Genomic DNA, 20,754 nt, shown 5'->3' with positions numbered 1-20,754 from the left:
AATGGAAATTTCTTGCAGGAATTGTACTCTCACCTCCCGTCTCCAAATGACAAGAGAATCTCTGTTTCATCCCCTACATTTGCTACCCCTTCTTCCTGGACATAATAACTATATAGTTTGACATTGAAGCCTTTGGGAAGACATCCCTCCTCCTCCTCCTCTTCCATAGTACTACAAAATGTATTGCTAACATTTGGAATGCATTCCTGCTGAAATGATGAGTTAATAGGCCCCATGGTAATAACCAGCTTCCAGCTGTTAATCTCAATAATTGCTCCTCCACTCCTTGCATCTGGTCAATTTTCAACACTCTGCCACAGTCAGGCATCCCTCCATTTCCCCCTCCTCTTTTCTCACAGTTCTTATATCGAGAGTGCGGACTGCACTCATGCAGAGATGGTCAGCTCCTGCGCCCCCTTGGCAACAGACGACTCCACCCTCTCCATTCCAATCTTAGTCTGTGGGCATTCCTCCTGCTCATCTTCCTCCGCCTCCTCTCCAGTGACCTTGAACAATCCCGGTACCTCCTTCACCGCGGAGGCCCGCTTCCTCCTCTGCCCCTCTTGCTCCTCCAGGAGATCAGACCGGTCCAGGAGGAGTTCCAAGTCCTTGTTGCTGATCCCCTTCTCCCGGCAGTTCTTCACCTCCCCACTGTGGTCAGCGGAGCGGAGCAGGGCGAGGAGTTCCTTGGGGTTGATGAGGGCCTTGGTGTCCTTTTCCAAGTTGGTCTTGCCTCCTTTGAATTTTCCTACAAGCCGAAATGTTACAAAAATAAATGAATAAACCATCAACACTTCAATCACACAACATAAAAACTTCACTGAATTCCCTCTGGATCTACACACAATTGTTCAAACTATCCAGCAGTTATGCCTAATTTCCAGCAGTTATGCCTAATTTCACTGATGTTGGAAGAGCTCGAGTAGTCATGTCTAAAATCACTGTCCTACAATGCACTGGACACCTCATTATTTGCAGCTTTGGAAACATAAGAATTACTTCAACAGAACAGTACCAGCTATATACTAAATCAAAATAAAGATAGGAAAGGGAATGAAAGTGAATCCCTATCCTAACAATTTGTCAAACATTCATCATCTTTCAATGGTGCAAGCCTACAACAAAATTTGGCTACAAGCAACAATTAAACAGACAAACACTAATTTACTGGATTCGAATCTCAATGGGAAACGGGCTACACACCCTAAATGTTGCTATCAATTCCTTCAAGATCTTTAACGAAGCAAGAGGTATAACACTCACCTCACGAGCTATACAATGGGATGTATTGCAATAATTTTGTTGTGGGCATTACTAATCTAAGAGAAACAAACAGCTAAAAGCCTTTTATGCAGAGTACAGCTGGAACTATTTGGGGAAGACATCAAGAAGTTCTCAATCACCTTGGTGTATAACCATCTTCTCCAGCTTGCGCTTGGCTGCTGCTCGCTCCACCACCTTCTGGTCAATGGTGTTGGAGGTGACCAGCCGATAGATGACCACCGGCTTGCTCTGACCGATGCGATGACACCTGTCCTGGGCCTGTAGATCACTTTGAGGGTTCTGTGATGGAAGAAATATAACATGGCATTAATGTTAAAATTATCATTAGAACAAGAATTCAGAAATCCCTCTTTCAAGACCTTATTTTGGAGAATTTTCTCTTTTCCCTCAATTGCTACCTAATTGTTATGCCAAATTACAACCTTCATGTACTGTACACGCCATATAATAAGAATCTCACACAATATACGGCATATGCAGTATACTATATTCCAATTCATGCAAAACTTTGTAGACATTATGTCAGTTTTATAAAATAAAGTGAATCTTGAATTGTCCAAGCCAATACAGATTGTTCTTTTATCAGGAAAAAACAAGGAAAAGTAGAAATTACGCGCTGCGTAATATATGTCCCCGCCAGAAGTAGCATTTTGTAGCAAAATGTACAATATAGGTCAAAAATCAAGGTCAAAGGTCAAAGAAGTCAAAGGTCAAAATTCTGTGTACAAGTATTGAAGTCCTCACCTAGTGCCATCACATAAAGCAAACGGAATCAAAATCGGGTTAGAAATGGCGAAGGAGTAGCATTTTGTAGCAAAATGTACAATACAGGTCAAAAAATCAAGGTCAAAGGTCCAAATTCTGTGTAGAAGTTTTGAAGCCCTCACCTAGTGCCATCACATAAAGCAAACGGAATCGAAATTGGGTTAGAAATGGCGAAGGAGTAGCATTTTGTAGCAAAATGTACAATATAGGTCAAAGGTCAAGGTCAAAGGTCACAACTGAAATTCTGTGGAGAAGTTTCAAAGCTCCCATGTAGTGCTCTCATATAAAGTAAACAGAATCAAAATTGGCTCATAAATGACAGAGAAGTAGCAAATTGAACATTTTGATCACACACGGACGCACACACGGACACATGGACAGACGGACACATGGACAGACGGACACATGGACAGACGGACACACAGACACACACACGTACGGAGCCCGTTTCATAGTCCCCTGCTCGAACTCGTTCGGCGGGGACAATAACTTCAGTTATGCTCTTGTCAATATGCCTAGAAATGAACCCACCAAAATGCATTCAAAATAAGCATCAAGAATTGTGGTGGAATGCTCCCTCCTATCCCCTCTCAATCTCCACGACTTACCCAGTCACTGTCATAGATGATGACGGTGTCTGCAGCAGTGAGATTGATCCCAAGACCACCAGCTCGGGTGCTCAGGAGGAAGAGGAACATCTCTGGGTTGGAGTTGAACTCCTTCATCTAGGATGAGAGATTGTGGTGTACTGTCAATAAGTGAATTACATTTTCATGATTTGCATGGGACAAGATTTACATTCTTTCAAATTTTTACTCATGAATGCACACTTCATGCCTGATTCATAATGAAAGCTGGGGTAACACAGATTCCAATTTCTCATGCGGTGGATTGAAACAAGAAAGAGGTCATAGCGATAAAATCATGCGCTTCATTCCACAGATGATCATCATCACTCTAGATTGAAGTTAATCAAACTAACAACAAAAGAAAACATTGAAAGATGCAACACTATACAAATAACAACATCATTTCATCACTGAATTCAGCACAGTATTGTGAATCATGCCACAAATTTCTTTACATAAGCTACACAAATGAGTAATCAAGTACCGGGATGGACCATGAAGTGTCAACAACAGTACTTTGATGTTAACTATCATGAAAACACAAACAAATGAACGTGAAGCTCATTTGAAAAGATCTGGGATGCCTGGAATAAGACAGAAGTTGAGGGGAAAACTGTCTCTACATCTATCCAGAGCCTTTCTTTCTTTCTTTTGTACTGGATAGTTGCTATTATATTCCACATACTTAGAATCTTGCTATAGGATTGGTCAAGAGCTGATCATGTGAATAAGCGTAGTTTTGCCCATCACATCACCTGAAAAGAAAAGTTTGTTACACTCTATGTTGATAGTCCCTCTTGTTTCGCTGAACTCTTCAGTCCATGCAGTCCTAACGTGAGATGAGTACGCACAAAATAAAAGTGCATTGCACTATGGACTATCACTTAACTAGGTCAAATGATAGTCCACAGTGCAACATACTTTTATTTCGGTGCCGCGGCGCATGGAGCAAATTCATTGTTTTTGTCATCTATGCGCATACGTCTAAAGTAAACTACGTAGCCTAAGCCCTAAGGATACCCAAAGACAGCTAAAACGGTTTCAGATGTGGAATAAAATAGGAATATCCAGGACCCTAGATGTGGAGTATAAAGCAAATAATCAACTTTTAATTTCACGCAATGAGACAAACTATCACTTCCTTGGCGATCTGAATGCATACGCTACCTTTCCTCAGCTGCACTTTGGAAAGATAGCTACATCCAGATTGCCTCAGAAGTGATAGTTTGTCCCATCACCTTCACCAACGTTGAATATTTGCTTATTATCTCTACAGATACTTGTAACTGTCTGTACAGCAACAAAACTCATGTAGACCAACTCACTCTTTCCTGTCTGTCCTCAATGGCTGTGCTGCCGTCCAGTCTGCAGTACTTAAACTTCCTGAGATGGCAATAGTCCTCAATGATGTCCAGCATCTTGGTCATCTGGGAGAATATTAGTACCTGGACAGAATGGAGCGGGTCACAAAATGTTTCAATCTCTCACTGGACAGGCATCCAAATCATGCATTTGCTATGAATCATTTTGTACAGCCAAGACATTCAGATGTTTCTGAGTATTCACAGCTTCAATGCAATTTGAGGCCAAAATGGTAATGCTTACTGGTATTTTTGTTTGTTTGTTTGTAGTTCTTGCAACAATCTGTAGATAATGGTGGTTCATTGCTAGGCATAAGACATTAAGACTGATAATTGCAATGCTTACAACAACAAAAAACTACTGATTTTCATACAACTGATTTCAATGGATTGGTTACATTTTTGTTTGTTTGTTTTTTTGCTCCATGCCAAATTTGGGTATCTTCAAGCAGATTACTAGCACTTTTAAGACCCACTGAAACATTTACACAATACAAAATTATGCAACAGACTCAAACGAAAACCTTTCTGTTGGCCAAGTTTTTTACAGAAATAAAGTTACCCGAGGTAGCTTCTACCCTACCTTGTGTCCCCTCTTGCGCAGTGCGGGCAGGAGTCGGTCCACCACCAGCATCTTGCCGCTGCTGGTGACCAGCTCCTCGTCCATCCGGTAGTCGCCCGTGGCCGGGTCCAGCGGGTACTCCAGCAGGTAAGGATGGCTGCAGCACTTGCGTAGTTGCATCATCACGTTCTGCAGCTTGATGTTCACTTCGGACTCTGCAGACACGCCCGTCTTCTTCTTATTCTTCTTCATCTTGGCAGCCTCTTCCTCCCTAGGAGAGTAGGAAAAGATTTGAAAAGTGCTCATTCAAATAAAAAATACAAAATCAATTTTATTCAGAGATTTTCTGCATTCAATACATCACAAATTAAATACAGTCTTATTTTTTCCATTTTCAAAAACAATAAGACGTACAAATTGTAACATGACTAAAATTACATGTACAATGGTGTGTTAACAGAATGGAGAGATTTGATTTTGAGCCATTCCTGATAGAGGAATAAACAGTGATCTGACTTAATTATGGTAGAATGTATTGGTGGAACTGGAATGCAGAAGGTTGTTGGTATATAAGCATCTAACATGAAGAGACTTCATTCAACAAGGAGAAGTCAGCTTCTAAATTTTCTGAATCTCAAGTTTTCACTGACAGAAATAGATACGTATTTATGTATTCTTGTTGGTATCATATCAGCCACAATATTTGTGAGCTCGCCTCCCAACATACAGGACAATAAGAATATGTTCACGATCAAGATTGGCATGGTGAAAAATGCTCTGTTAACAACATCCGAGGCAGAGCAGAGCAGAGTGGAAAATCATGCCTCTTGTCGGCTTCAATTTGGAGGCATGCATGCAACACTATACAAATGAGCACACAAACAACACATATCCACACAAAAAAAGCAATCAAAGTAACAAGCCAACAAGCAAAATAACAGACAAACAAACAAGATAAAAATGATGGTCCTCACCTCTCAAGCTGTCTCTCCATCTCCTCAGCCCACTTGATGATGTCTTCCTCGCTGTCCTTGTCCTTCTTGGAGTCCATCATCATGGCGTAGTTGACAGCCTTGGTCCTGGATGACCTCTTGGGGCGTCCAGACGGGGTCAGCTCCACTGGCTGGACCACTTCCTTCTCCTGCACCAATCAAAAAATCAAATCAAGTGTGAAGATTGGACAAGCTACAGATGTCTAGCGAGTCAAAAGTTGTGTCACCTACACAAGAACAGCTCCTTGCTGTTCTTAACTCTTCATGTGCCATGGTAAAAGACCCCTGCGTGCCACGTTATTCTGAGCCAGCAACGTAGTCATGCTTTGGGAAAACATTCTATTCTACAAATCTATGTAACTCTTAGAGACTTATGTTACCCTGGGCATGTAATAAGTAATGTTGTAGACAAAAACAAAAAGCTTTGCTTTGACGTAAATTGCAAGACAAACCCATGATTGTTTTTCTATCAAATGGCCAGTAACTATACATTATTGTAGAGGCTTGACTTATGCACATGAAACAGGGACAGAAACTTAGAATTTACTCGCAAATCCAGTCGGGAACACAACTTGACATTCAATCACCATGTAAAATTCAAACTACATGTGACTGGAAGGAACTGCGAGAAATGTTTTCATTATACTGTGGCATTTGGCGATTTATCAGTGGGTTTGGGTGGGTTTGGGTGGGTTTTGGGGTTTGGGTAGAACATGCGAAATTGGCACGCCGTCGACTGATTCAGGCGTACGAACTTGGCACACAAAGAGTTAAGCGAGCAGATCAACAAGAGACCGCCACAGTTGTCAGTGCCACTCACCTGCTTGGCTTGTATTCTCTCCAGGATGGTCTTGTCCAGGGTGTGCTTGTAGAAGTGCTCCTGTTTCTTGGTGAGAGGGGCATGGACCAGGAGCTCCTTCTTGGGAGGGATGAGGAGGTCTACGTCAGCCTTCAGGCGGCGCAGGAGGAATGGTGTGAGGATCTGTGTACAAGGAAGGGAAAAGAATTTTTCTATTGTCTTGCTGGCATTTGAATACCTCAGTTATCTCATAGTGTGAAGCTACCAGGCTGGGAATGTGTGTATGTGTGTGTGTGTATGTGTGTGTGTATGCATGTGTGTTGGGGGAGGAGGAGAAAGGGAGTTTGAGGGGAGGGGGAGGGGGATAGACACCAGATTTCAATGAGCCCTTGTCACCCCTTGCATAGAGGCTCACCAATCCAAATTTGATTTATGCCTTCTGCAATGACACATGATTCAGCACAAACATGTGAGAGATTTCTACACTGTTCTCCACTCATTGCTGTAAGCTGGGTTTTGCAGAGAAATTGCAGTTATACAAGGGTGACAGCCATCACACAGTAAATACGAGAGCTTGAATTCATATCATATTTTCAGCACACAGTTCATGGACAACAGGTCTGAAATTTAGTAATGGTTCCTGCACAAGACTTGTTTTCCATTCCTAGGTGGCTAATGTTTCCTGTCTTTAATATTAACAGAAATCAATTTCAAAGAGTTGTCCCTCACAGAAAGTTACATGTTTCACTCCAACAAACCAAGAACAAGCTTTTGGAGTTGCAGATGTGCAATTACAATTGCTATTATTATTTTTTTCTCTCAAAAATGCTAGATCAAAGCAACACCTCGGAAGTCTCACCTGATGCAGCATGGATACAACATGCTGTTCTCTCTCTTGGGCAATGATTGCCTCATCGCCACCTTCCTTGGAGAGTGTGGAGAAGTCAAACCAGGACTGAAATCTGTGAAGGAGGAAAGATTTTTAGTGGCAACTATTAGGAGGGATATCTCTGACATAAAAACAGCTCAACCTCATGATGAAATAAACATGTTATACATGTACAATGTACATACAAATATAATATGCTTCCCTCTCTCTCTCCTCAATCTTATCTGAAGAGGAAAAACTGTAACCCTTTCTTTTTCACTCTTGGCAGATTAAAAAGAAACAACAACAACAATGAAAGGTGTTTCTGCATGAATGAATATCCTTTGAATATGCAACAAACACACCGAGAAACTAAAGAATCAGAAAAGGAAACTGTCTGATAGTTTGATTCTGTCTGGATGAAATGTATTAAAAGAATGTTTGTCTGAACTTGTTGCTAAATGGCAGAGAATTCACTGGAACAGGAATGAATGCTGTGGTGGTGGGGAGAAATGCTTTTTCAATTGCACCTTATAGCCCCGTATTAAAGTTTATGTATACATTTTTAAAATATATGATGTCTTTTTGTCTTTACAGAGGCCTCGCCTTCAATTACACGCTACAATTAATCTCCATTCAAGCGACTTTACAAAGTTTATAGAAGTGGCACCCAAAACAACAGAGAGTCTTCACTCACGTGTTCAGGTCATCAAAAACTTCTGGCAAGAGAAAGTTGAGCATGGACCATAGCTCGGCAAGGTTGTTCTGCAGCGGCGTGCCAGTTAGTAGGAGGCGATTTGCAGTCTGGTACATCTTCAGCTCTCTGAAAAATGTCGTTTTATTTTAACAAGATGCCGAGTCAACCAAATATATGTCTCAATCATCTACATTGACATTCCAAATCATTCATGGCTCAAAATCCTCCTTTTCACACTGCGCACAACCAGAAAGAGGTTACACAAAGTGTAAGCTTAAATCACATGAAAAGAGAAAGAAATACAAGGAAAAATTCCTGAAGTGTCCCCAAAAGAGCACATGATGCTCTAAATGGAATACTGTACAAGCTGACAGTTTTGGAAATTGCTACTTGTCTGACAATGTCGGGTACTGTTAATTTTGGAGTTGCAAGGGTCTAGTAATCGTTACTTTGCCTTCTACAAAATAAATAATACTAAAGCAAGTAACAGTACCCCTTCTAAATGTCTGACGTCGGTGATTCCCAGTACATAAACAAGAAGTGTGTTCTGTATTCAAAGTACTGTACTACAGTGCACTCCTGTTACAACGAACACGGTTATAATGAAATTTCGGTTACAGCGACATGTTGTTATAACCAAGATATCGCAACGTCATGCTCTACATAGCTTGCTAGACCTTCAGTAGTTACTGAATTGAATTGAATTCTTTTCTAAACATATTTTAACATGTTGTAGTGTTCACACATGCTTTATTCATGCACAGTTAAAAAAAGAAAAAAAATCACAAAATTTGCAAAAACTAAACCAACACACAAAAAAAAAAACAACCAAAAAACAAGACAGTATACAAATTTACAAAAATAGAAAGACGTTGACGCCAGGATACAAACCTGATCAGGCGACAGTTGAGGTTCTTGATACGGTGGCCTTCGTCGACGATGACATACTTCCACAGCATGGTCTGGAGGTGGACCCTGTCGTTCATGACGATCTCGTACGACGTGATGACGATGGGGTGGGAGTTGTACTCCCCAACCTTGCGGCGGATCAGCCGGCGCTTCTTCGTGCGCTCTTCCTTGGAGCCGTGGTAGAGAATGACTGGAATCTATGGAGCGGTGTTAAGAAAGCAAAGGTCACAAAGGACGAATTCATGCTGGCTTTCCGTTGGGTCATTGATGTGGAAAATGACACATCAAACCTAATATATTTCATAAAATACCTTCAGGACAACAACAGCGATTAAAATATGTAAGCTCTTGCACAGAAAGCAACTCTGAAGCTCAGTTATATACACAATTTTGCTGAGTATTTCTTTCAAGCGACAAATATCCAGTATGTAAGCTACAAATCCTCTTTTCAAGATCTACATACATTTGTAAAGAAGGCATTATTAACTTTTGATGGGGTCCACTGAGTGTCAAACAGAATCCCTTTTCATCATAGGTCTTTCTCTTTTGATTCCTGAGCCTGCATAACACCTTGTACTTTCGATTCAATCTTCTGTTTGCAATTCTGACTCTATTCTGAGAGGATATAACTGTTTGCAAAGAAAACAAAACTGTACACATTTCTGCTTGCTTCTCTCTATTTCTCTTCATAATTCTCACCTTTGGAGTGAACCTCTGGAACTCGGAGACCCAGTTGGGGAGGGTGGAGAGGGGAGCGCAGACCAGAAAGGGACCTGGTACCCCCATCTCGATGATGTAGGCAAAGAGGGCGATGCATTGTATGGTCTTACCCAGTCCCATCTCGTCCCCCAAGATACCATTCACACCATTCTCGTAAAGCACCTGCAAAGAACATGTGAGATGCCTCGTAAATGATTATGGTCCCCTTGCATAAGCTGAATATACAGCAGTTACATCACAGTTGCTTAGAGCAGACAGCTTAACCCATTGAGGACGGACGGATTTTGCTACAACACGCATTTCTCACAGACACCTGCCCGCGCATACTCGGGACTTGTCCTCAACGGGTTAAGAATGCAAATAGTGGGAAATCGATATGTCATTAACACAACCATTTTTAATGTCCTGTCAGAGCTCTCAGTGATCATGACAATTTTCACCTCTTTCATGGTTCAAATGTGAAAGAAATCCAAACAAATGAGGCAATTTTTGTAGCATAAATTAACACAAGCAGAAACAAAATTCCTACATAATGAACGGTTAGCCTTTCATTACCTTGAATTCTTATAAAAGTGGAAGCCACAAAGAGGGTTAGCAGTCTTATCATTTCCTTTGTGGTGTAACCACAAATAAATCCATTACATTATTCAGCATTTAACATGTACTGCCACCTCTGTAGCAATCTAAATCAGTTTGCCCATTGGAAATGCTTTGTCCTCGATAGGTAAAGATTCATAAGTTGCCTGAAACTCTCATTTCACTCAGCAGTTTTTCGCCTTGCCCCAACCATGAAAGGATCCTAATAGCCGAGCCTAATTACGAGCACAAAGCAACCTTTAATCCTACGAGTAATCCCTTCCATTGTATAAGGCTTCTATTAGACAATGAGAAACCAGTGGTGACAACTACCAGTCGCTCTTTCCACCTCCCTCCACACTGCGCAAAACTTCATTTGTTCACATCTCACTTTGTCGGTCTTTTCCCGCCCTTTTTTTTTGGTTACAAAAGCGCAAGGAACAGCTCGTAAAGTCTCTTGGGACAAACATACAGTTGCAAGGATATATGAGGGCTTCTCTTCCCTTGGCCAAAGTTCATCCCAGCACAGTGTACCTTTATTTACAGTCAAAACAGGTATCAATCCAGCCTTGATATTTACATGTTTATCTAGCTTCAAAATTTATATGTTCATCTTTGGCTTCGTATTCAACATGGCACTGTGTGAATGGGCCCTTTATACCAGTGGAGGAAAATGCAAAGTTTATATTCAAGCATTTCTAGGAGGTGCCTGGCCTTGCAAAGGTTGTTTGCCGTTGCACTGTCAAAGAAAGTTTGCCCCTATTGAAGCTCACCCCATAAAATGAAACCTTTGGCTGCATTGATGGTAGATATTATACAGACAAGGTATTTTGCAGTCTCATATCCTGGTGTTTGATCTTTGAATAATATCAAATATCAATGCTGCACAAATACATTTATAAAGAAACTTGAGACATAAAAGGATATTGTTTCTTATTCTTAATTTCCAATGGGGGGGGGGGGGGGGGAGAGACACAACCATTCAGCAGACGCAATAAAATGCAGGATAGTTCATTGACTGGCTCACTATCGACACAATCTCACCTTCAGCCACTCCATGCCCTCTAGCTGGTAGCTGCGGAGCACCCCTCCAGTGAACAGTGTGGGCTGTCTGTCAGACACCTTCTCTCCATTGATGACTCTGCTGTATGTGTCCACAAAGTCTTCCTTGGACGCATCACTACTCTTCTGCACCTGCCATGCAAAAAAGAAATCACACATTTGTTTTACTCTACATTCTTTCTATACATTGTATGACATTCAAAGGACATTGAAGTTATAACTGAATACAGTGTTCTAGTGTTTCCACACTAAATGGAACTGATTTAACCATCAGTTGAGGTTTTTGCCATTCTGAACATTTTTGCATACCACATGGAGTTACTTTTCAGTCCACTTGATTCTACATCAAGAAGCACATCACACCCAAACAGACACAGACATCAACAATTTGTAAGATGTAACAAGGCATAAGGACTATGCATGAGCAAGAACCAAATACTACCAAAAATAAACAAAAAACAAACAGGCAAATACAAATAGCAGTCACATAGATTTAAGGTTACTGTAATGGATTTAAAAAAAGAAACAAAAATGGTCGCTACCATACTAGCAGAAAGGTAAATGGAGTGAATTCTCATCTATAAATCTAGTTGAACACTCTACTGTAAAATGAGAAATGCACGCAAAAGTTCTTGTCTACACTTTAAGCGCTGAATGCCAGTGGCAGTTCGCGAAAATTTCATGCTGCAAAAAAGGCCGTCGGCTCCAATTCGCGAAAAATTCATGCCGCGAATATATCGTGTTTTACAGTAATAGAAAGAACTTGCTAAGATGCTTAATACACACTGTACAGATGGCATCTTCTCTGTTCACACTTTTTCTTTTCCTTCTGAGGGAAAAACAAGGAATAAAAGAAGCATTATCTCACCTGTTCTGATGACTCTGTGTCCACTGGTTGAGTTGTCTCTTTGTCCTTTCCAGTCTCATCCTTCTGTTTCTTTGTCTGATGGGATAAAGTCTGAAATGAGGCAGAAACAATGATCATTTCTATCTATACTCTTTTTTTTGTAAACAAATCTGAGTGTGACACAAAAGGAGTAAGAGTTGATATTTAAAGTAATCTTATTTCTTTTTGTTGGAAAAGAGGCTAGCAGATTCATTTCTCACAAGTGGAAATAAAGTTAACTTGGTTTTCTACAAAAATCTGACTTCTCACTTGATAATGTACTAAGGCGCCTGCTGTTTCAGTAAATTGTAAAAATGCTCAATTAACATCACAATTAATAATTACGACTGAGAAGAAAACTGTATACATATATGAATATTGGGCAGTCCATGAGGGGTCTAGCTATTGCAACAATACGCTATTAAAAAATTGTATGCAACATCAGAAAAGATGTGCGGGATCATAAGTGTCATGCCGATAACTGACAACATGCAGTAAACGAGATATAATGCAAATGACTCAAACGTGTCCTCAATCCTACAAATCTGGCTAGACAATTTTCATCCATGGATTTCAGTTCATTAATTGTGATACAGCATTTAACAGTTAGGCCAAGATAGCAACAGAGACATCTTCCTCGTTATCTTCTTGCATTAGGTCTAGAAAAGAAAATTCATGGCTGACACTCACGTCTTTGTCGAGATAATCTGCAATGGAGTAGGTCTCTGCCTTCCTCTTCTGGCCTCTCTGAGACTTGTCTGCTTTGCTGGACTTCTTCTTTGTTTCTTCTTGGCTGCTCTTGCTCTCTGCTCCACACAAAGAGGATGAAGTTTACAGATGATGATTTAACCCTCTCTATGCCAGGAATTGTGCACAGTGTGTAAAATGCTTTGGGGTTTTCTATGCTGATCAGCATTTAAAGCACATTAAGGGATAATGGGCTGGTGCTATTTTTTCTAATTTTTGTGCATTTTGTATTTTTTTCTGGCTACCACTAACCACTTTACACTGACCAAAATCAATGTTAATTAATTTTCCAGTACGGAATTTCTAAGTATTTACACATGAGTTTAATCTTCTCTTCTTGATAGGTGAGAGTAAATAGATTAATATATCAATCAAGTGGCAATATCTTGATACATGGCCAGTACATTTAAACCGCAACATACGCATGTTCATCTGTTACAGGATAAATCACAAACTTTCTTCAAAAGGAAGGAAAGGAATACCTTGGCTGTCTTGTTCATCCTGTCCTTTCTTGCCCCTCCTAGATCGCTTTGGGGTGCTCGTCTCCTGAAAAATTCAGGAGAAATTGTCATCAACTAACACACTGCTTGCGTCCTGGAATTCACTGAAAGTTGTTGCAGCATGATATGATAGCATTCTCTCAACTTATTTTCACATTTTCAGAGTACCATAGCCACGGATAAACTTAGGAAAGTTCAATCATGCAAATTCGAGAAAGTTTTATCACGCAACTTCCGCACTTAAACTTCTCTTTTCGAATAATTTCACCACAACTTTCTCTCAACACACCTTGATGACATAACACAAAATTCTTTGTACATAAATCTCAAGTGAGGCTTGAATACTCAAACCATCGTCTCCCCATCTCGGCGATCTCATCGTACCTTGGAAGACTTGCTGGCCTCCGCCTCCTTCTGCTTCTTCTCCTCCTCCCTCTTCTTCGCCATCTGCCTCTCCTGCCGCTTGCGCTCCTTCTGCTGCTGGTCCTCCATCTTGGCCAGGAGGAAGTTGGTGTAGATGCTGCTCTTCTGCAGGAGATGCTGCAGCCGCTTGTAGCGCTGCTCCTCCAGCTCTGTCTTCCAGCTGTCTCCGACCTGCCACAAAAGGTCAAGGGTCAAGGGTCGCACTGTGATAACAGCCCATGATACAAATCCAGTGAAACCATACCCCCTTTTCTGATCTCATTGAAGGGTCAAAAACCCCACAATGTCAGCTTTTATGAAAGGCATAAATAAATCAGAACATTCAAACACTTTAAAAATTGTAAAGTGTGTGATTCTTTCCATGCTTCAGAACTGACTTTCCTGGGTGGTAATTGAAAATTCAGCAGAGAACAATTTTACAATGATGAAGTGCGAGTACATGATGCTGTTTACATCAGAATGAAGTTCACATGTAATGTTAGATTACATTAAAATCTAGTACTTTTGTTTATCAGCTTTGATCTGGAAAGATGTGGATTTGCATGACAAATACAACAGTGTGGGAACAAGAGAAATTTACCCTTTCCCAACTCTATTGGGTAACAAAATGGCTCTTGGCAATAAACACAGTATGTAGTGATGCTTGTCTTTTTTTTCTGCCCCCATCCACTTAGCGTAAGTGGACAAGCCACGCTTGGCACCTCTTGGGCACCATGCACGTACATACAGTACCTCCGTCTTCTGTGAGTCATCCTCCTCCTGAGTAGTCTTCTTCAGCTTCTCCTCCTCGGCCAGCATGGACTCCGTGATGACCACCGCATCATCCTCCGCGGGGAGGCTGACATCGCTGCTCTGACCGGTGCTGCTGGCCGGGGACGTGCGTCCCGAGGTGCCGCCGGGCATCTGGCTGTCGCACGTGTCTTCTCCAGTCGACGCCATCTCCGCTTCCAGGGGCTTCTCTGCTCGGGGTCACATGATAAATTCAGGTTCAGTCATAAATCGTAACACATCATCCGATCATCAAGAAAGCAAACAGAATCCTCAAGACTTGCAAAATTGTTAGGTATATCAAAAAGCATGAACACAGCAAAAATATTTCAGTACATACTAGCAGCTTAAATTGCTATAAAGTTAATATAATTGACCACCTCATCACAAACACGATCATCAGATCATCATAAAAACTACAGTTTGACAGGTATTTACTCCTTATTTTTTCAGCTTTTATCAGATACATCACAAACAAACAAACAAACAAACATGCATGCCCCACACTGTAGATAATGAAGTACTGGCTTTGTATGGGTTAGGCGTATAATGAAGCAATTTTTTCTTATTACCTGGTGTTAGATCCATAGGTTGCTTTCCCACAACATTCTCTGTCTGGTCAGAACTCTGAGCCTTGCTTGACATTATTCTGTTCAGGTTTGCGAGAGAAAGAAGAGAAACAATATAATGCTTAGTAATACCTCACAAATTTGGCAGCACATGTTTAAAAACAAAAGAGGGGAGAATAATACAGGATGCTTGCATGATCATTATGTTGAAGCAGGTAGACAAATGGTGTCACTGCTTTAGGATTTACACTAAAAAGTTATTAGAACACTTTATATAGAACACACAGGCACCAGAACAAAAATATAGGGAACTCAGAACGGTAAAATAGTTGGCAAAGAACCAAGAAAAATATGGTGGCTCCAGATGGCTTGATATTTGTCCATGCAATTATTCTTGTAATGGCCAACTAAAAACAAAAGGTACAATTTAAAAGTAAAGATACAGTCAAAATGTAACACATTAGACAAGCTTTGCAAAGAGAAATTTGGTTAATAATTACAAAATTATCATAGCATTACATTCAACAATTCATTTTATACAAAATGAATAATCATCCTGGTGGAGGGGTGGGGGGTGTTAAAGGATTACATTCAATACCAGTACTGCATCTCAATAATAGTCACATATGCTGGAATGATTTAAAAAAAAGGGGGGTGGGGTCTTTCTGGAGCATCTGACACTAATCTGGTACTGCATACAGAAGCAGCAGATACACATTGTTCATTGACATCAAATGAAGAGTCTGATTTAATTTAAGGTATGTCCATCTCAAGATTCAGCAAAATTAGACCTTGCAATGATACTTTCTTTGTATACAAGGAATATTTTTGCAGTTATGATGAAAACTATTCTATATTTTCTTACTATCCAATTGTTTTTGCAGGTTTATTTAATCACAAATAGCTCAAATCGACAATGGAGATAACTTGTTTTGCAATTAAACGTCAATTGTACATGTCCATTCACAGGGGTCTAATAAAATTTTTCTTTAAAGGGGAAGGCTAGTAACTGATCAGTGGGAATCAGTGGAAATGCTGGGAGATGATTGTTCCAATCCTTATGGGATTCATTCAAGAGTTCATTGTATACTTATTGTTGTGTGAAAATGATTTGCTTCAGAACGGTCTCATATTCAAGTAATGTGCAGATTAATGCTCCGTCACTGACCAGGGACGCTAACCTGGAAGCATTAAACAGCACATTACTTGAATATGAGACTATTCTGAAGCAAATCATTTTCACACAACAATAGATATACAATGAACTCTTGAATGAATCCCATAAGGATTGGAACAATCATCTCCCAGCATTTCCACTGATTCCCACTGATCAGTTACTAGCCTTCCCCTTTAAACGGAATTTACATGTACCATCTATTGTAAAGAAAGAGCCAAACTCAACATAAACCAAACTAAACTCAAAACATAACCATTAGTCCTGAAAAAAAAAATTGATTAAATAGACAAATACACCTTGATTACCCCATGTTCTTCTTGATGGAAAGGAGACACTTCCTAACCAGGAAAATGAATGAAAAGGATATTGAATGTCCTACAGTACTATTGCAGTGTCATACATGGTGCAGTTTGATTGGGCAGAAAGTTGTAATTACTAAATAAGGGTCCAAAGAGAGAGTATTAAATGCAATCTTGCCTTGCACTAAAGTCACTGCAGCTGAACTGGATGGTGAAAAACTGCATTGCTGTAAATAACATTTCCATAACAGAAGAATGACTACGCACTCACGAGATTAAAAAAGTTTTAAATCAATTAACAAGTACATGTAATTCTAAATTTCTAATTTCAAGCTCTCGCATGTCTTCATGATCAAGCCTTTAAAATATAAACAAAGATCCTCTGAGGCTTCTGTATGTAGACAGACATTGTAGATAGATAGCCCACCTGTGTCAAAATGAAGTCAGAATACTGTGTAGCTGTTATTTCACGTACAGATATTTTTGCAAATGAGGAGTTCACAGACATTTTTGCAAGTTTGTCGTTTTCACAATTTGACACCCACGCTATCATATTAGTGCACTAATGCCTGTCATTTCAAGATATTTTTGTGTGTTGTTAAATTCGAGGTCCACCAGGGATTCACAAATTTCCCGAAAATAACAGCATATACAGTAGCACAATATTGAAATCTCTAAAGTTACAGTGTAGAATGAGCACTACTGCACCATGCTGATCCAGTCCCCCATTCACCTGAACTGAATGGAGGGCTGCATTTACATGTATCACCGTTCTCACATTTGAAACGTTTCAATACCTGCTATTAAAATGTTTGCAAAGGCCTTTTGGCATGCATAAAAATTTATCCAGTTGTTGCATTTATCATCTCTATCGTCAGTCAAGAGGGAGGTATTGTCACTGCACAGCTCCATTTCGCGGTTTTTACCCAGCCGAGGAGTGAAGATGTAACGGTTAAAACGTGTATATAGAGATCTAGTTAGCAGTGGATGGCATGGGCAGGTCTGGGCTACAAACTCATTTCATAATGTTAATGACTTTGCATTTATCATCTCTAGAGAAACATGCTTCTGGTTCAAATTCATTGGAGATCATACTTTTTTGGAGCATTTCAGAAACTCATTTCTAATCTTATAATCAAAATAGTCATTTGTGTTCATCATAGCTGCTCATAGTCTCCCTGAAAGTTGTATGGAAACCTAAATTCTTTGCCATAACTGAATAGATAAATGCACCCAAAAAATTAAAAAAAAATGATGTAAATTTATCAACAACTTGTTTATGTTAGTCGATAGGAAGAGTCTACATTATCATATCGTCAATATGGTATCAATCAGGGTAGCCTGTGTTGTTTCTCAGCACTCCAATAAAGCTAACCTACCCAAGAAAGGACAAGTTCCCAGCTCCAGGTGGTCATTCATTCATCACAGACAGTTCATGAACACTACCAGAAGTAGGCCTACCAATTGGCCTTTAAAGGACAAGTTCACCTTCATAAACATAAGGATTGAGAAAATGCAACAATATTAGTAGAACACATCAGTGAAAGTTTGAGGAAAATTGGACAATCGATGCAAAAGTTATGAATTTTAAAAATTTTTGTGTTGGAACCGCTGGATGAGGAGACTACTACAGCTTGTGAGTCATACGCGTACAACAGTATAAAGAAAATATAACAGAAAATTCAACATATTTTCACTTTTTTCGCATAACAAAAGAGCAATTGACTTGCCTCTCTCTAAAGGCAGGGGGAATAATATTACCCATAACATTTATCGGTAACGAGTCAGGGGAATGTGTACTTTTTTCAAAAGATGGAATTTTGTGAAATTCTCTTTATATTTTCCTTATATTGTTGTACGCATGTGACATCTAAGTTATTCATACACTGCAGTAGTCTTCTCATCCAGCGGGTACTGCACAAAAACTTCAAAAATTCATAACTTTTGAACGGATTGTCTGATTTTCCTCAAACTTTCAATGATGTGTTCTACTAATAATGCTACATTCTCTCAATCCTTATGTTTATGAAGGTGAACTTATCCTTTAACTTTAACGTTACATGAGAACATACAGTTAAGACAGTTACTGTAAAAGTGGAAATTTCTCTTTGGGTTTGCAACCTGTACATCTCTACCATTACCACTACCACTGTACCAGCTCACTAACTCTTCGCGACTGTAACTTTAGGCGAGTGAGCAACGCCAAAATAGCACGACCGTACAGACCCCATGGCCATGGCAACAGATTGAGGATAGGGGAAAGCAGGGGAAAGCAGTTCTCTCACACACAAAACGTACCACAGCTCAGCCGACCGCACATAGGATGAGCGTTATAAAGCATGTTGTGCAGTGTACGACTAGATTCAGGTATACTACCCACGAGTAAAAATACTTGGTTTCAACACTTGTGCCAGGCCGTCTAGGCCCAAGGCACTGCTCGTAAAAAACACTCCTAAAATGCTTTAAAATCTGTTAATATGATACAAGAACATCCATATTTACCTTTATCTCAGATCCAAAGGATGACAGCTGTTGTGCTGAGAGAAATTGGTTTACTTGTTCGGTGTAGGAGAGCGGAACTTCACGTCTGTCAAACGAATGCGAACAGTAACCATAGCTTCGCGCGAAAATTAAAGGGCTTTCGTAACCTTTGATCTTTCATAATAGCGCGCCAAGCCAGACGACGAACCAATCTTATTGCTTACACTAGGCAGTAAGCCGCAGCGTCTTGACTACAAAGTTTGATACCAGTCTTTAAGTGCCTGCCACGCCACGTGCTTCGTGTTGACTGCAACGCGGTTCCGAGGTGGGCGGATTGTCTATACATAGTAGGCGAGACCCTACTGAGAAACACCTTATCAAAGAAGTGTCAAAGTGAAAGCAGATTACAGAATTGCTGGCGAAAGGAATTTTAGTGCTATAGATTCGACGTATATTCTTTCCCTTTCTTCACATAAATGATGACGATATTTCTCAATGAGTTGGTTATGGTATTTTTGTTTCAAGCTCCAAAGCCATCAGACTTAATTTAGTTCATGAAATATCAGATTTCAATACTTTTCGCATCATAAACTGTAGATAAATTTTACGTTTTCAATAGTCCGAGGCCAAACGATTTGTAAATATGAGCCCGAAATAAAGTCATAACACAAATTCGGAGCCCACAGATTCTAATTGCATACGTATTGCATGTACATTTTAACAATTTTTGGTTCAACGGACAGAAGTGACTCATATCTACTAGGAGCGCAGCCCTCTGTAAGTGTCTATTGGAAGCGCACATAGTATTGCCTATCAAGATACATTCACATTCCACATTTGCTTGTAATTGGTGTACTATGTTTTCTTTGTTGTTATTTTTTGTGTTATGTATATTTCATATGTTCTTCTCTTTCACCTGGCCTGGGCGCACCTATCTCCTACATCACCGGCACTTCACAGTCAGAATTCAATCTAACCATATATAGCAAAAGGTTTGACCACCGCCCCTGGTCTGAGTACATGAGCAACACGAAATAATGTGGCTTCTCGGAAACTACAGTAAAGACTATAGAGCCAACAGTGTGCTTTCATTCGCCTGCACTTGTAAAAAGAAAAAGAACAGAAAAGAAAAGAAAGTGGGACAATGGACCGGGTTCTCTTTTGTTACCTAACACCGTTTACATCACCAGTTTTGCGATCACACAATGACCAATCATTATTACTTTGAAAAGGGGGCTTAACATACTAATGTATTTTCGAGCTTAGCGTAATTGGATATTGAAAATAATAATGGCGAACTCGCTTAGGGTATAATAGCGGGAGCAGATCGACAGCACAGGGCTATTTTATAAGGTTTTCCTTATAGCGTTATAGATTGCCTCTTTTCACTAATGATTGAGTCTTCTTTGGTTGTACGTGTCTCGTAAATCTTTTTTTTTTTCCGGCAGTCAATGACTTCTTTCGTGAGCATCTTGCTACAAAATAAAGTCAATCCTTCTAAACCAGGACAAAAACTTCAAAGTTCTGATAGATGGTTTGTGAGTTGTTTCTTCTTCTTCTTCTTCTTCTTCTTCTTCTTCTTCTCTTCTTCTTCTTTGTAAGAATTCCCTTATCGTGTTTGTCAACGCCCGACTTCCTTTGGCATTTTATGTTCGGTTCTTGGAAACTGTGTGACAACAC

General features: G+C 40.1%; 1 protein-coding gene across 1 annotated transcript; it reads right to left on the bottom strand.

The window, feature by feature from the left end:
* Positions 1-237: 237 nt before the first annotated feature.
* Positions 238-19,183, bottom strand: LOC139710215 (lymphocyte-specific helicase-like). The gene is made up of 19 exons (XM_071622150.1): positions 19,096-19,183; positions 15,121-15,197; positions 14,513-14,739; positions 13,742-13,951; positions 13,340-13,403; positions 12,801-12,916; positions 12,093-12,182; positions 11,207-11,356; positions 9,566-9,748; positions 8,849-9,063; positions 7,958-8,083; positions 7,252-7,354; positions 6,414-6,575; positions 5,576-5,739; positions 4,623-4,872; positions 4,004-4,123; positions 2,658-2,774; positions 1,404-1,563; positions 238-748 (listed from the first exon to the last, which is right to left on the bottom strand). The coding sequence occupies exons 2-19, from the start codon at positions 15,191-15,193 to the stop codon at positions 387-389; spliced, it is 2,892 nt and encodes a 963-aa protein (XP_071478251.1). The 5' UTR covers positions 15,194-15,197; positions 19,096-19,183; the 3' UTR covers positions 238-386.
* Positions 19,184-20,754: the final 1,571 nt, after the last annotated feature.

The sequence above is a fragment of the Diadema antillarum genome, unplaced genomic scaffold (assembly GCF_040938485.1).
Source record: "Diadema antillarum isolate AM-2024a unplaced genomic scaffold, OU_Dant_1.0 scf00000038, whole genome shotgun sequence".
NCBI lineage: Eukaryota > Metazoa > Echinodermata > Echinoidea > Diadematoida > Diadematidae > Diadema > Diadema antillarum.
This window is presented reverse-complemented; position numbering and strand designations above follow the sequence as displayed.

Excerpts from the sequence above, each read along its gene's own strand:
- LOC139710215 (XM_071622150.1), bottom strand. The coding sequence starts at position 15,193 with ATGTCAAGCAAGGCTCAGAGTTCTGACCAGACAGAGAATGTTGTGGGA. Across the intron at positions 11,357-12,092 it reads ACACAGAGTCATCAGAACAG|GTGCAGAAGAGTAGTGATGC; the intron begins GTGAGATAATGC and ends TTTGCATGGCAG. Across the intron at positions 4,124-4,622 it reads TGCGCAAGAGGGGACACAAG|GTACTAATATTCTCCCAGAT; the intron begins GTAGGGTAGAAG and ends CATTCTGTCCAG.